The sequence below is a fragment of the Channa argus genome, chromosome 10 (assembly GCF_033026475.1).
Source record: "Channa argus isolate prfri chromosome 10, Channa argus male v1.0, whole genome shotgun sequence".
Taxonomy (NCBI): Eukaryota; Metazoa; Chordata; class Actinopteri; order Anabantiformes; family Channidae; genus Channa; species Channa argus.
Window position 1 is genome coordinate 16,558,063 of NC_090206.1, and position 17,841 is coordinate 16,575,903.

At 38.0% G+C, this 17,841-nt stretch overlaps 1 protein-coding gene across 1 annotated transcript in view; it reads right to left on the bottom strand.

The window, feature by feature from the left end:
- mrpl11 (mitochondrial ribosomal protein L11) overlaps positions 1-17,192 on the bottom strand; it is a 34,411-nt gene extending 17,219 nt beyond the window's left edge. Inside the window, exons 1-2 of the mRNA XM_067519603.1 lie at positions 17,072-17,192; positions 6,839-7,017 (exon numbers count right to left, since the gene is read on the bottom strand). Of these exons, the coding sequence (XP_067375704.1) occupies positions 6,839-6,961 (123 nt within the window). The 5' untranslated portion in view covers positions 6,962-7,017; positions 17,072-17,192. The remainder of the gene's footprint in view (positions 1-6,838; positions 7,018-17,071) is intronic.
- Positions 17,193-17,841: the final 649 nt, after the last annotated feature.

Below are 17,841 nucleotides of genomic sequence, written 5' to 3' on the forward strand. Positions count from 1 at the left end.
TCTCTCTTTTAATCTGGGCACAACTGCCTCAACTGCCAAAATATCCTAAATCCTGTTCTTGACAAACTATCATGCTGTTGTAATTAGAGTTGTTTTTAATCAGATATAATCTTTAAGTTTTAATTCTGGTTCGTGTGTATCGGCACGGGGTGGGGAAAAAACACTCATCTGTGACTCACTTGTGCGTTAAATCTGAGATCAGTTCATGGGGTTTGTGCCACAAGATGCCAACATACAGATAGTGACCTTTTAGATCACATTTTCTGACACTTTATAGGGAACATTTAATACAGACCAGTGATGATTTATTTGTTCCTTCAGTACTACAGAGGCACAATTTAAAATCCATCTAGCTGTAAAACTCACTCTACACTGGGCTTCAGTATTTTAGACTCCAACCCACTGGCTCCCAACCTCTTTCGCTTGTGACTCTTTAAATCAAAGTCTATTCATGACCCCAAGTGATGTTCTCCTTGGATTTCTCTTACATGTTATAGGTCTGAATGGGTAAAAATTACCCACAATATGAACTGCAATTTTTAAAGAGTAAACAGTCTGTGTAGCAGAGAGGATATGAAGAAAAAAAAATTCTCACAGCCTCCCACGTTTATCTTATTTTGCATGATGACTGTCCACCAAATGTTGCCGTGCCAGATTTTCATTCCAACCACTGGCAACGCAGGCAGAATTATTTAGTTATTGCTTGTTATCGCTTGTTCGGCAGGAATGTTAATCAAAGGAATCGGACACTGTGGTGTTTGGTTACAGTGAAAACCTGCAGACTCATGGGACTCATGGTCCACCATCTTTCCCAAATGGTGTCTTATTTGGTTCATATCTAGAATTTGAACATCACCTAATTGATGCTAATTTATGCATCCTGTACCTTCACATCCATTTCAGCAAACTTTAAAAAACAAAACAGAATGTGCATAACACAACTTGCAATCTCTATAAAAGATATTTGCCCTCCGAATATTTTAAAGATAGGAATGGCAGATGGGCAAAAAAGCATCTTAATGCTACTGTAGCTCAAACTGCAGGTCTATTTTACTACATTGTTTACAAAGACAGATTGTAAGTATGTAAGTAATCCCTTCACTTTTTGAAAACACATTCAAAATTCATGTTATGCTATCTTCTATTGTCTTGCAGTCAGTCATTTTTTTTAAGAAAAAAAAAAAAACCCTGTCCAGCGGTCTGTCCCATCCTCAAATCCATTTTATTTTTACTTTAGATGAAAAAGCTAACTTTTAATTTCCTTTAGAATGGTGGATGGAATATTTCATTCACAACTCTGTTCAAATGTGGGTGTTGTAGTGTTTAGGTATTTGGGTCAGAGCAGCAGGGTGTAGAGGATTTATAGTATAGTCAAGTGCCTTGTTTCCTCATGAAGCTGGTGCATTGTGTGTACCATATGGAACTTGGACATGTGTCATGTGTATACTGTGAACTTAAACCACATCAGTTGTCAGCTACACCTTCAGGACAGAGTGCAAACTAATAAAGTGTTTCATACTCTTCTACTGTTGACAATTCATTGGCTACTTTGTTAGAGGATTATTGGCAGCCCATCACCCACACATAGAGAAAGTCAGGACCAGTCAATCCAAATTATGCAGGACCAATAGGCCTTAGGGAAAAATAACTTCCTCAATTTTTAAAGTCTCCTTTATTTTAAAGTCAACTGGTCCTATTCTGTGATGACAGAGAAGAGCGCGTTTTTATGTTTTTCCTCATACTGAACCGGTGATTTAAATGGACATAGCCAAGGCAGAAAAAGGTACTCTTTACGCCACAGAACAGCATTCTAACAAAAGGCCGTCATTTATCCCAATTATGCCAGTGGCTCCATCAGCTGAGATACTCTGGCAGTAATCCTTGAGTGTGCTGTCGTGTTGTCTGCTTTAATGCTGAGTGAGAGAGAAGTCATGATGTGATGGGGTGCGCATGTCAAGAGTTGTAATAAGTGTGTTATGTTTTTCACAGTGCACTGGCTCTTTGCTCACAGCGGCGGTGTACGCATCCACCGGCATCTCCTCTGAGCTCTAATGGCCCTATTAATTGAAATTGAGACAATCTGTCAAAATGCAAGCGCTTATTCTAACTGCTCTATGCTTGATTTACAGGCTGTATTTACAGGATGCATTAAGACTAATGTACAGACTCAGCCACAAAAAAAGAAATTAATTTAAAAGTTTCAGTGGGGAAAATTTCTCTCCGGATCAGAGAGACTTTTAAGGAGAAACCACAAAAAGATAAGCAGCGTAGTAGACAGCATCCAACTCTCACCTACTCTGTTTCTTTCATCTCCTTCTCCCTCGCTCACTTTACATTTCAAACACACGCTTTCTCCATGCACTCTCTGTTGGGCAACTTCTTATATTTCTATTATACTAAAAGCACTGACTGCATACGCAGCAGCCTCTGCAAATGACTACCTCCTAGAATTTGTTACACCTGTTAAGCTCTAGATACAATACTCAGCATTTTCCCCTAGCTCCCACCAACTCACATAACTTGCTCCTAAAGAAAAGTGTATGAGCTGTTTTCTTTCTTCGCTGGCTGCTCACTCTTCTTCCCCTACATTCGCCTGTGCTAATTTCACTCTATACTGTAGTTATTCTCCTGTACCAAAGCTGTCAGTTTAGCTTTTTTCTGTCTCCCATTCCTTCTTTTATTTCTCTCGTTTGTTTAAATTTGCCCCACAGCTGACAGGCAGCCTACCTCTCTGCACTTCCCCTGTCAAGGGTGGTTAGTCAGAGATGAGGGGGAAAAAAACAAGGAGGAGAGGCTGGCTAAGATTAAAAGGCCAGGCCCACTGCCTAAAGGAGAGTGGCTGCCCACTGCCATTTATTTACCACTTGCTATACACAGTGTGAAAGAGACACACATGCAACATGCCGCCCTGACTACAATGACATGGTCAACAACAAGGCACCTTTAGACAAACATATGGGAATATTTTGCTCGGTTGAGCACTTGGCTACAACTCGCGTCTCATCTCATTACCCCTGACACGCCGACAGCTACAGTATGCCCAGGAGCTCACACCACCCTAGTGTGGCAGAGAGACACATTTAACAGACAGATGTCTAAATCATTCATCATAGCACACACCACCACTACCACACCTTTTAGACAGAACTACAAAGTGTGTTCTAGAAGAAAGAAATGATGCAAAGGAATCAGAGGCTCTTATGATATGCGATGCCAAACTTGTGACAAACGCATGTTAATAGTGGTCTCAGATGTAGGGGTCACCTGCTGCTGAAATGAAATGAAATAAAACCACCGGGAACGAAGTCTGAATAATTGAGGTTAGTCATCAAACAAGTGCCAAACATTTGCAGATTCTAGTTTATAAATGTGACAATTTGCTGCGCAGAGTGAAAGTAGTAAATAGATATTTTTCTTACAGTAATTAAATGTAGCAAAAGCACAGTTTAAAAATATGATTAAAAAAAGTTTTGCATTACAAATATCAGCGGTAACATAAAAAAATACTTTTAAATTACCAAAAACTAAATCATGCTGAATGAACCGTTTTATATTTACTGAGGAAATTATATTGCACCTGGTTAGTTTTATTAACTGCTAAATACATTAAATTTGATAATCATTTCTTGTTTGTTTCCTCATATTCAATTACATTGTTTATTAATAATCTAAATTTGCAAATACATGTAACTGTCAGAAAAATGTAGTAGAGTAAAATGTACCATATATTACTTTAAAATTGTTGGGTAGAAGTATAAAGCAGCATGAAATGGACTTACTCAGATAAAGTAGAAGTCAAAACTACATTTAAGAATAGTACTTGAATAAATGTCCTTGGCAGCCTTCCACCACTGAAATTACAGTTATTTTTAATCAAAGTGTTGCCCTGACAGAAAATGCTATTTGGGGGAGAAAATGTTATTGGGTACCTAGTAGGACTTTGTGACATTTTATAGTTGACACTAGTCTTTTATATTGCAACTATATCCAGTATAAGCATAAGAGTCAAGAATAAAAAGCAGAGACTAAAAGAAAAAATAAGTAAATAGTTAAACACAAAACATGACACAGTCTGTTGTTTAAGACATGCAAAAAAACAATTATACTAAAAGCAAAAAGAATGTTGCCTTCCATTCATAATTTAACATGGTTCAGGCTAAAAGCACAGTGTTTGGACAGGTCAGAGCGAGGAATGAGCAGCAATGGTCACACTGCATGCTGGTTGAAGAAGTTAAAGCAACCAGTGTTCAGAGTTTGCGTGTAGCGTCTTGAGTTTTTACACATTTCACATTCGAAACAATGAAAATCAAACCATAGCATTGTTTGGAAAGGCAACGGGGTTTTGGGGGGAAAAGAACACCGATAATACCACAGGCACCTAGTGATGCTGGCATATCAGCACTGACACTGTGACAGGTTTTATATGTGAGAGACATGAAGGATTGTTCAAAAATGTATGATTCCTATTGTTTGAGTTTCTATGTATGCCTATTGCTGCCACTGAAGATATATTCTGTGCCAGTCAAGAATAGTGATTGGGCCATACAAATAACATAGGCTTTACACAAAATACACCTCTACAATATCTTTTGTTATGTGAAATTAGGTAACAATGTGTAAAGGTTCATTGTCAGTCATATTTTAATATTCCATAGGCAACACTGCAACAAATGTGCCAAGAAGAAGAACTAAATGACCTTTATAGTCAAGAGCTGAGCGACAGTCAATGCAAGTTTTTCATTCTCAGATTCAGCTGAGGGGGAACTCAGCAGGCTCCTAAGCTGAGCTCAGCTGAGCTGAGGGGGAGGGAGATTTAGTTGAGCCCTGAATGTGATCAAGAAAGATCTCAAAATCAATTATACATCTAACTGGTAAACAGTGCAGAGACGGTAAAATTGGGTTATTACTGTCTCTTCACTTGGCAGCAGTTAAATTCTTAGCTGCTGTATTTTTGAGCTGGAATAAAAGATGCTGAAATGGGTTGAGATAAAAGCGCAGGTCCTTTACTGTATTGGTTAAAAATGTCTGGATGTAATTTCAGTGTAGAAACCATACTACTCCGTTTTTTTTTCCCTCAACAGTCAGGTCACAAACAAAGAAGAATGTTAAGCACTGTGAAATTCCTAAGAACAAGCTTTTTTAAACCTTGTATTAGTAATTTCGTTGCCAATGACATGTCAGTGAAATCATCATCATCATCAAAAAAAAAAAAAAAAAAAACTGTGACAAAAACAGAGAGGAAAAAATCTGAAGGATATCACCTTGGGCTATGGGACATTTTTCACATTCAGACATTCTGAAAGTTTGAGTCCAAAAGATTCACTGGTGAATTGTGAAAATGCTCAAAGTAATCAGTAAAAGTAAATATTCGTTAGTTGCAGCCTCGATAAATGAATATAAAAGGAATGAGAATGGAATCTAGTAAATATGTAAAAGAACACAGAGAAGCTCAAACACAGCAGTAGAGAAATTTGTGTGAAATCCTTTAAAACTACAATTATTTTGAGCAGTACATCAAACTCAGCCGGCACTGAGATCTGCTTTACAGCAATGCGAAAATATTATGTTGTGCAACCAGTGACAGCAGAGTACATCATTTTGAACAGAACCCTAAAGTGATGGCCCTGTTGTTGTCAGATGACAAAAATATTGTTTCACACCATTTAACTCTTTCTGACACAAACATTAGTTCTTTCCTTACATTATTAATCATGTGAAGCTCTTTTGTCAGACCGTGATCACATTTTCATTCTGTTCTGTAAGTGTCATTATTAAGTAACGGAGACGGATTAACTGTGAGAATTGATCTGGTTTTCCAACAGCATCCAAGGCTGATGAGGACAGTCCATTACAGAGGCTAACTGGATCATTTGTACATACAGACCGAGCCACAGAGTTGCTTTCAATCAATCTTGTATGGGACAATCAAAGTTTAATAGCTGAATGGCCATTAAAGCAGGAGCAGATTGTGCCTTTATGATGTGAAATAATACACATTTACAAGAAATATTTAAAACAATATGCTTGCGTGCTCAGAGACAGAGGAGGTTAAAGAACACAGCAGAAGCTTTTAACTGTTTTCAAAAAGAAAATATTATTTTATTTACTCTGAAATAAAATTTTGTCTCAGTTATTTTTTTTAATCCACTCCCTCCCATCTGCCCTTGTTCACTGTTCAGTTTATGAGGACTGCTGATTTATTTTATTATAGTACCAGCCAAAATGTACTTTTTTTTTTTTGTTGGAATTGGCATCGGCAGGGAAAAAAGTTGTACTGGTGCATCGCTGAGTAATAAAAAAAATGAGACAGGCGCAGCTGTCTCTCTGGAGCAATTGAAGCAGACAGAAGTATACAAGAATTTAAGACAAAACCTGCACAGGTTCAATCCCATTTCATCAACTGGCTTGTAAAGAGTGAGGCTAATGTGTATGGACAGTTGCTGTGGATGGACGTGTTAGTGTCTCTGGCCAGGAAACTGTGAGAAAATAGTTGCAGATTGAGTCAGTATGTGGCATACACCTGCACAATGGAGCTGTGAGACTAGAATAAGAATGGGAATATGAATAGCGCTATGGGAGGAGATGGAGGTGGTGGTGAGTATGTACGATGAGGCGACTGGAGAGAGAGAGAGAGAGCAAGAGAGCGAGAGAGAGAGAGAGAGAGCTATGTGACTGTCCAAGTGAAAATGAGGAAAGATCAGGTTGTCTCACGGTTAATGAGAGCTGTGTGCAGAGGGTCAGTTGATAAAATGAAGCCCTGCTCCTGCAATTAAATTAATACTCCTGATTACACGGATTGAACCGATGGAACATGAAGTGAAATCTGAAGTAATTTTACCTGTCCTAGGATGGGGCCTAGCGGGGGTCCAGGGGCTGCCTGACCTGACCTCACTATAGCCCGGATAACACTCCCTGCATCCAATTTCTTCACAGCCTTGGCTGCCTTGGAGATCTTTGACATCCTGATGTGTCTGGAAAGCTTTAAATCTGCCTCTGAGTCAACTGAGAATCCATTCACTGAAAAGGCAGAAGAAAAACAAATTAGCTGCAACTGCAACAAATCATTTACACGCCAGGCTCATTAAAACATCATACACTCAAGTCGATTCTGATACCCACAGGCGAAGCCTGTGCCTTTCTATTCTGCAGTGGACGAGTAATTAAAAAAAATCTTTGCGTTCGATCGACTCAGCGAAAGCCACTTTCCTGGAGGAGTTTGCGGTGTGGATCAGCAGCCGAGTCAGATGCTTGCCATAGTGGAGGGAGCCTGAGAACTGGCGGGATTTAAACTTCTCTCAGTCAAAACATGGGGTGCATTCCAAAACCACTTCATTGCCTCACTTCTGTTTCTTGTGTCACTGCTAAACTCCCTGCATCAGAGCTTCCTCTCCATCAGCAGAGGTCAGGAGTCAAGGGCAAAGGACCGACAAGTAACAATACTAATACATGAACAAGGGATGGAGTGTGATCTCTGTATGGAAAAGCAAAGAGGGCTCAGCTTTTTCATTCCACCTTAAAATACATTTGCCAAATTAAGAGTCAATTAGTGGAGTGGGGAGAATGGCCTGAACCCCTGGACTTTCTCTGGGGAGGCAGAACACATAAAAGCAGACCTTTAATCCCCTGCTGGAATAAAAGTGATACTGACACAGCTGTTAAAAAAAGAAAGAAAAAAGATCAATGACTGGAGCCAGGGGACAAATACAACTTTTAAAGCTGAGCATTGTGATTCAGGGGAACCCTGCTTTCAATAAAAAATAAGTACTTGAGGGGAGAGAAAAGGTCCTGCAATGATTCATTGTAGGCAACAGAGGGTATCCAATTAGATCAACAGAAGAGACAGTACCAAAAAGATATATGGGGTCTCATGTTGCTTTAGAGCAACAAACAGGGAGAAACTGTGAGCAAGTTGTGATTTTATCTGGGCGGCTGATTATCCAGCAAATCGTTACAGTCCAACCACCACAAGGCAATATTTGTTAGGGCATTAAGGTGATGCGCATACTGCAGCAAGAGTCCCACAGAGAATCTATTTAGGTTTGAATTCCCCGTCTTTACAATGTAACACATACACAGCTACTATTCAGAGGTCAATTTCACGCTACTCACCTAATGTGAGTTGCTGCTTAGAAAAGAAAAATTGTTGAAAAATTGTGTTGGAGTTCAGATCAATTTTGGAGCCAGTTAGAAAATGCAGAAAGCAGTGTGAAATATATCTGTGAAATCTGAGAAATCCACTTTGTTCTATTGTATAACTTATGACAGAAAGAGTCATGAATCCTTAACTAGAAAGCTGCAGAAAAAAATAAAACAGCAGTTTGAGGAGAGAAAACAAAAAACAAAAACAAGAAAATGATGTACTATTCTCAGAGAGACAAGGCTTAACAGGAGTTTTGTTATTGCAAAAAATAAAATAAAACAATTAAGGCGAACATCAAATGTTGGGTCTAATTCCAATTTGGGGCCAAGGGAATCACAGTTCTGAGAGTGGGGAAATGACAACGTCATGCTTTAATGCACCACAACTCCAATCTCTGTCAGAGTATGAATAATAAAAGTTCCCTCGCAAAACGAAATTCCTCATCACAAGGCCAAGCAGTGAACGCTGAAGAAGAACTGACCTACATAAGGCATCACAACTGCACTGACAGTGCGTTTCACGCAGTTGAATTTACATTAGATTCAAGGACTGAAGCGGCATTAACTTTGCAGAGGCGGAAACACGGTTCAAGGCTGTACAATAAGCCTCAATCAGAGCTGGGCTAATGTTTTTCTGTGCATAATCAAATCAAAGCTGCAGAAATTTGAAAAGAACAGACACAAATTTGAGCGGCTCTTTAGGCTGAATATTACATTCCTACAGCAATTACTGGCAACAGAGTCGTCGATAATAAGGAGTACACACAAACAGCAATTTGTTTGGGCCATTTAGAGTTGCAGCATGAAGGCACTTTGTTAAAACATCCTTGATAAATGGCATGCCACAAAGCGAGCATTTAAATCACTACCTAATAAAGGAAGGTGAGGTGAGCTATAATAGCTATCGCTACATTTCTCCAAATTGCTATTAGACCTAAACCATATGAGTCCTGCTTTTGCAATTTCATGTCATTTATCTCTTGGTTTTACAGTTATTCCCTCTGGATTTGGACCAACTCTCTGGTTGTCAGCTCATTCAGCTAAAAATCATCTATCAGCACCAAAATCCAAACTCTGAACCCAAGCAACTGTTTCTGGCTTTTCTGTAGAAAATGTGGAGATTTCAGAGTTCTCCTGTGCTGCCTGTCAAACAAAAACTCGGGATGCGAACCCAGTGTCTCTGACAGAGGTAAACATGTCAATAAAACTGAGCACACAATAGAAGAGCTGCGAGGAAAATCCCACCTGCCATGACAATGTGCAGGTCTGAGTACAGTGTTGTGAGGAGACACTCTGAAATTAAACTCCCCATGTAAAAACTCATTACAATTTTATCATCCGTTCATTAGAATGTGTCGGAAATTTCTCAGGGTTTTCACAGAAGAGTAACAGCAGTGTCTGTGGTGTGTTGCAGCATAATTAAAACTGACTGCACTTCAAGGAGAAAGATGACTTTGATTAAAGAAATTAATCAGTTTGCTATTAAAAACAAGCCCATCACTGTTTATTGTTTAGACTATTAGGCTCTTTAGTCTTCATTAAGGAACTGAACAGCAGCCAACATCAATGAAGCTTCTGAATCTGTTTTTTATTTACAAGCCAAGGTTACAGATATTGATCTTCAATAAAATGACATTCTTGAAAAATGGTCTTTACAATATCACATTGGCTTGAAAGACCCAGATCTTCCCCAATATAAATGGCACTAACATTGTATCCAGGCTCGAGGAAATAATGTCTTCCTCTCTGTTTGTATCTCTGATATCTTCTGATGAAATTAAAGCTGAATACTAAAGGATTTCTCAGTTGTATCAGGCTTTTTACCTGCATAAACACAGAATCAAAACTGCCTCAATAACCTTTGTTTCACATTATCTGCTCCCCATCTTCATATCTCTGCCAAGTTAAACGCGAGTAAGTGAAGAATCGAACGCCCAGTATTTTCCAATAACACGGATTCAGTGTTGCCACACTAGAAGAAAGATCCAGACATTCTTTTCTTTTTAAAAGGGACACTCTGGCAGTGATTTATTTGAGTGTTAATGCAGCATTAACCTATAAACTGTGATGCTCTGAACACCTTTATGTGGTTGCATTATGTTTCTCCACAGCTTCTCTTTTTCTAACCATCTTAAACAAGCTTTGTAGGATGGGGGCTGCTGATATCCACAAAAATGTGCTTATCAAGATTTAACAGTAACACAAAGATTAGACATGAAGGCTCTGTGATGTTAAGAATTAACGCATAAAAATATTTGCATCAAATTATGGCTGCAATAAAATGCAAACGTCACTACAGTAACTGTTTTGAATGCATACATTCTTATTTCACTAACAACATGGCTCTAGGGATGGCAAAGTTGATCCACCACTTTGCTGACATTTTTTATACCACTACTGAATTGATTGTAAAGAATTGTTTGCAAAAAATGTGGATCAAAACCAAATTATGAATAATTATCTATATAAGCTCTTTTTTTCCTATATGTTTTGAAGTTTCTTTGCTTTCATCATTGCTTGATCTATACAGCCCTGGTACATGTATTACAGTCTGGCTAAAGCGAGGGCTGCTTTTCAGCTTAAACGGTTTATTAAATTTAAATCATGAGTTGTTAAAATGGTATACTGATGAAAAAAACAGGATCAGTGTCTTGCACATAGTTCCACATATAGGCAGGGGGAGTCAGGGTGCGAACCAGCAATGGTCAATGGGACATAAAGAAAGTGCTCTTTTAAAAAGTCACTGCAGTCACTGTCTCACAATCACAATATCTTTCCCACCATGACGCTAAGTAATAAAGGATAAGATTCATTTCACTCAACCCTATTTATGAAGTGATGGAGCTCTCCATTCTCATTTTTTCTCAACGGATCCACGTGTTATTTTACAGTATAGCTGATAACATTAATTAGGGTGATATTACCTGATGTAATAAATTAACTTAAGCATTCTTCTCTCCTCTGTTAGCTTTGAAATGTGTGATCACACATATTTCCTGTGTTGAGGCTCTAAGTTTGTGATAAGCTAATAAGAACCGAAACATTCTCATTCCAGCCTCACCACTCAGTCTTAGCAATAAACTCTCTTTCCATCCCGTTTAAACAGATAAAATCAGTCACAATCCATTTCCAAACAGAAATGCTGATTAGTATTCTTTAACGTAACAAGGAAATTCAAATTGTCTTATCTGCCAGTACCACTTAAACCAGTTCTCACAATTTGTTTTGTTCAACTCTTAGTTTGGCAGTCCATCTAGTGGTAGCATTCACCTTTACATTTGATAAAAGAAAATTTAGCTAAAAATTTAATTGGCTAACTTAGATGTACACTTCTAAGATGGCCTCTGTCAATAATTCATTACACTGTCACAAAACAAATTTAAATAAACAGGAGGAAAGGCCCTGAAGAGAGGCCAAAAGCCCTAGATACCATCAGAAAAATAGCATTGCATAATATCATTTTTATATGCATATTCCATGTTTTTGCCCATCTTTGCTTCTAGGGCCTCAATAAATGACTTGTGTCCTTAAATAATTAAAAGGACCAAACGTCTGTTCACAGCACAATAAACAGCAGAGAAATGACAGTTGACTGGCAGCAGGAAACTCTGGAATGCAGAGTTTGTTTAGATGGCACCATGTTATGAATTAGGAGATACAGATTAGTAATCAATGATCCTAATGCAATCTCCAAACAGAGCAAATCTAATGAGTTGTGCTATATCACTGAGCCACAGAAGACACTTTCAACAACATTAAGAGACAACGTCACATGTAAAGTTGTAGCCAGTCATACGCCAATGCTGTTCCACTACATTAGTATTACCCCCCATCATCACTGGCCCTGGAGCTATTGATTGCTGAATGCCAAGTGCTAAAGGCCAGTCAAATAAAACGAAGAACTCAAGAAGCGTCTGAATGATCCCACAAGACTGAAAAAGAGAACTGGCATGACTGGGTTTAACCCAGATCTGAACCTGTAGATCCCTGTTCTCCGAGCTCCAAGATAATCTGTGCAGCTCACAAATAAAGAACTCATTATTTCCACAGTTTCCAGAATTAACTTTTTTTTTTTACATCAAATAGGCTGATGTAACAACAGATCATTAGTTTTAAACTAGAAAATAATCAGAAAGCAGCAAGTACTGCTTCCTATCAATTTTTCAACATGGGCTTATCTTTAAAAAAATAGATTCCCATGAAGGTATCATATCCCACATTGAAGTAACATTCTTACTGGGAAGTCTGACTTTAATCTGTGCCAGGATTAATCAAAACTGGAAGGTGGACATTTTCATTTTTCAGCATGCTTTACGATCCAAAGCATAACCTTATTTCTGTCTTAGAACACTCAACTGTGCCATTATTGGTGCCTACAACTACCGAGAATACAGCATTTTTTTTATTTTTAACAGAAATCATTTTTGAAAAAGAACATGAAAATGTGTTACAGATGAAAAATAAAGTTGCCTGTGGATAAACAACACAAAAAGAAAAACTTTTCTTAAAGAACACTATTAAAACATAACTAGAAGTCCTGTATCGTTACTTTTTAGGCTGCCAAAAGCAGTGATACAGTAGGTAAGAACAATGGTGGTCCAAAGGCTGGAGAAGTGGGCTTCTGACTTAAGCAGACAAAACAGCAGTTGCTCTACCTTAATTATACTTTTATGGTTAAATAAATGGAACTGTCCTGAGGGGAATTCCATTTTTTATCATGTTATGTTTTTTTTTTTTTTGAGGAGTTTTTGCTTGTCCCATTCTAAGGCATGTTGTTCAATCCCCCATCAGGTAAATGTATAATGTGTTATAAAAAAAGGAACCTGATTTGAGCAAATATTAGCATAAAGTGCCTCCTCCACACATAACATTGTGTACTTTTGTTAGTCCTTACAGTCTGTGCTACAAAATTAACAGCTACTACCAATGCTGTAATAGTAATCTGTCAATTATTCGGGGGATTTCAAAACTAAGATTTATATAAGTCAACTGCAGAAATACAGATATGAAAGACAACAAGACATACATAAATACATAATTTGTTATATTGCCAGACAACAACAGTAAAATCTCATATATAACAAAATGGAACCATCAGTTGGTTGGATTTCTTCTTCTTTTGACGTGTTTTCACTTAATTGATTTAATTATACTTTTTCTTTTAAGATTTACTTTCAGGAAATTGATTAGCAAATTAACAATTTCATCGCTTATGTGAAAGCTGGTAAATATGCACTTAAATCTTTAATATAAAAAAAAAAAAAAAAAAAAAAAAACCTTTCTGCTCTCTTGCACTTGTATCTCGTGAACTGTCAACACTTTTCTGATAGGACCTTGCTTTGATGTTTTCTCCTTGACTTAGATTTTTGCTTGCCTTGTACCTCACTTGTAAGTCGCTTTGGATAAAAGCGTCTGCTAAATGACTAAATGTAAATGTAATGTAAATGCAAATATGATACTTTCTACAGTATTAAAAAAAAAACTTCTGCAACTTAATGTAAAACACTTTTTCCAGATAATTTCATGGTTTGATTTGATGTCTTATTTACAGTTAATAAAAATATAAATGCGACAGTATAACAACGTTTTTAGGAATTTGTCCATTAGTATTTTGGGAATCCACTTTCCTTTTTTGATCTGAGCACAATTATAAAAATGTCCCTGTCTAGCCCTAACCTGACTTAATCCAACACCTTTAGTTGAACTCCAGTAACAACTCGGGGTCTGTTAAAACCGTTGTTTTAATGATGTGCGAGATGACATTATGGAATGTCATCCCTTCGCAAAAAACAATAACATGCTTTTTGAGTCCACATAGCCCAGTAGAATATGTGCACCTACCCAGAGCACATGCTGTACAAAATGAAGTGAAGTCACGCCACGTTAACTCATAGGGAAAACAGGCACCATCTTGTGATCTATGCAGTCTGTTCCCCTGTATCGGCTACAAGGGTCAGAGTAGATTACCCGCGTTTCCTCATTTAGCTAAACAGTTTGGTTACATTTTGATGGACATGGGAGGAAATGAAGAAAGACAAAAAAGGAACCCTACGGAGAAATTAAATTGCAAAACCAAGCAATAGTATCTGGAAAAACTGCTGATAAACATGTGAACAGTTCTCCAGTGGCTCTTCGCAAGGTTGACCTAACGTAACAATGCTTACTAAATTAAGACACAAAGTTGAAGGGAGGGTGAATCTCTCACAGGATGGGAGTGATCATTTAAAAGACATGGTGCCAATTCAAGTTGCTGGAGAGATGCATTCAAACAAGTATAAATACTTTCAACTCAGACAGACCTTAGAGAAGTGACATGGCAAGAATGTGGCAATATTTATCACAATACTGGGGTTACAATTCTACATCTAGGTACACTGCGATAAGCTGGAGTATTGTAAGCAAGGAGTTGTATTGTACTTTAATACTTGATTTTAGGGAAAATGTCATAGTATAAAGAACAGACCATGATATCGATGACATCTGAGTAAAATAAACTGTTTACTGTTTAAAATCAATAAAGTGTTTTTGAGAATCAATACTGTATCACAAAATATTGTATGCACAACCTGGCTAAAAATATTTTGAACAGCTCTGCAAAACATTTATCATTTATGTCACCAAACTCATGAACCGCAGGACTAAAAGCTTTATATTTATGATGCACATGTATTCGAATGGGGGAAACCTCTACAGCCAGATGTAATGTTTGGGTGTGCACATACTTTTGGCCACACACTGTGTTACTACAGTTCTCTCGTCTTGCTGTTAGGCGGGAACTGTGAAAAAATAAGACCCTTAATAAGGGCAGCAGCTGTCTTCTGCACTGTTTTATTGTGTTTGTGTGAAAAGTTGACCACTGAAGCAGCACATACATGTCCATCACTGTATCGAGTTCAAATCGAGACCTTACACTTGAATAGTGATGACTCCCAGTCCAACCACCCTGCATGTATTATCTCTGCTTGCCTGCGATCAAATCTCAGGGAGGCCATTTTCTTTACGGACTCCCTTGAATTAAATTTCCCATTCCCCACCATGTCTGAATTTTAAGGCAGAATGTGCTTGGAATAAATCTCAAAAAGCAACAAACAGCAACAACAATGAGGCATCACCAGCAGAGAAGGTACTTGAAAAACATAAAAAAGGGGGGGGGAAAGCACTGAGTTCAAATCATCTTCTGATATATTTTCAGGCAGGCAGGCAGCTTGTTTTATATGTCGTGGCTACACAGTCCTCAGTTTTCTCTGCTATCTGAGCACAAAGCACATCAAAACTACTGACTTGTGTGTCAAGAAAAAGGCTCATGTTTCATTACAGGCTGAACTGTTACTTTTATTTCCTGATTCACAACAGGGCATGATAAATTTTAAGTCTGTGTCAGTCATGTATATGTCTTGGATGTGCAAAAAGACTTTTTTGTAGCTAACATCCAACACCAAAAACTTCTTTTTGTTGTGGATGATTTTCAGGCACAAGGAGATGGAGAGAAGAGAAGGGAACAGCAATGCAGTCACAGATATAATTGATTACACAGAGGAGAAGCAGCACAGCCTTCTTGAGGAGACGTGTGGATACACAAGACTCTGACATTATAAAGTTCATCCTTCTGTATTACAGCTCTGAAACTTCAAGCCAAGTGTGACGGCAGCCAAAATGCGATAGTAAACACTCTGAACTCTGCAGCCATCTGCCCCCTGGGTCTGCGCTCCTGCAGATGAACCTCATCTACAGAATATTATGGATTAATATACAACAGCACAGGTCACTGAACACAAGCATCAACAGGGGTCAAACCTCAATCATTCCAGCCTTAGGAATCAGAATGTTCAAGTTAAAAAAATAATATCTGCATTTTGCACCAGAAGATTTGCAATTATGAAATAACTGCTCATTTAAATTTTATATGAGCTGTAAATGTTTTGTGTGATCAACTCATCATGTCATGGACAATTCTAAATAACCAATACAGTTTAGATCTTGTTGTTTGCCAGTTGTTTAGAGCTAATCACAAACAGGGGGTCACAAAGTAACTTTATTCATGACCATTGGGTGAGTGAAGGATGTGGAAACACAAATGCACCAATTTCACAGTATGCGTACTGTGAAATCCGATCACTGACAGAAAATTAATCAGCAACTACTTTGATAATAAAATAATTGGTTTTGTAACTCTTCACTCAATGGTGCCATAGTGCTAATAGTTTGGGTTTTATATTATAAATTGAATATGTTCGTTTCAAACACAAACCTTGTTAGATTATTTTAGAGATAAACAATGATTGATTTATCTTAAGAAGATGGGATATGAACATTCGGCAGATTAATTAATCATTAAAATAAATGACCGCTGCGTCCCAACATTATTCACTGCTGTGTTACTTTGCAATGAGTGCCTTGTCTTGCAGGACGAATTCAGGGGGTCATTGCAGTGTCTTGTCCAGGGACACCTCGACATGTCGTCGGGAACAACGTGGCGCGAACCTCCGACCCTATGGCCACTCTACGTGTTGTATATAACAATATTCAAATATGATTCTACTTATAGCTGTCTCTGTAAGTGTAACAGCAGCATTAATCATTCACCTACATTAATAGCGTGTGTCCTACGATCAAACTGGACAGATTTCCCAGTGCTGATGCGTTTTAAACGATTTCCCATCAAAACACACAATACAGGACCATTGCTAAATGACGCAATATACAAAAAGAAAGATTTTTCATTAAAAACACCAACCGAGCTCAAATTAAACGCTGTATAGCTACGGTAGCTACACTCCGTGTCCACAGTCACACTGAACAGGAAGAAGCTTCAGTCACATTTTCCACACACACGCACCAAGCATTCGGACAAACAGCATAAAGCAATTAGAAAATGGCAGATAAAACCGTGTTAATCCCGAAAGAAACAACAAAATTCTGAGTGTTCAAATACCCGTCACTTTGCCCTGCACCTTCACGCCGTCAGTAGCATCCTTCAGGGGGCAGACATGTTGGACAGACCGTGTTTTGGTGGTCCAAGACAAAGCTGCCGCCTGCTGGATCGGAGGAGCAGCTGCAACATCTGGGTGGAAACCGAGATCAAGCTGAAGTACACTCCATCACAGTAATGTGTGTAAACACACTGGTTTTTGTCTATACCCTAAGAGACAAAAAAAAAAAAAAAAAAATCCCACAACTGCTGGCTTCATGTAGACATGCTGTCGCTAGAGTGACCATCAGTTCCATTCTAAGATAAAACATTATGCTCAAATAATTATTTTGGTAAAGAGTAAGGCTTTAAAACAACCAAGAGTTTGGAGACATTATAAATAGAGAAAACCTTCAAGATTAATTGTTTTCTTTTGCGTTTAGTTTTTTTTTTGCTTGTGACACCCACCATTTTGTTAAAGCTGATGTATATCTTTTAATCTTTTTGACAGTTTTTAAAAAATCTTTCTAGATGTATTACTGTATGGAGACTTGGAATCATGTTAGCAGTACCATGACACTCAAAATCAATCCACTTAGTTGATTTTTTATAATAGTGCCACTTTTTTCTTCTGCTAATCATTTGGGAGCTATAGTCAACACCTAGTGTATCATCACCATTGTTGCCTGGGTTCAGACTCCATAGTTTTTCCTTTGCTTGCAATAAAAACTAACCTTTCCTATAGCAGATTTTTAAGAGTCTTTGGTACTAATGAACCTGGTTATGAGCTAAAA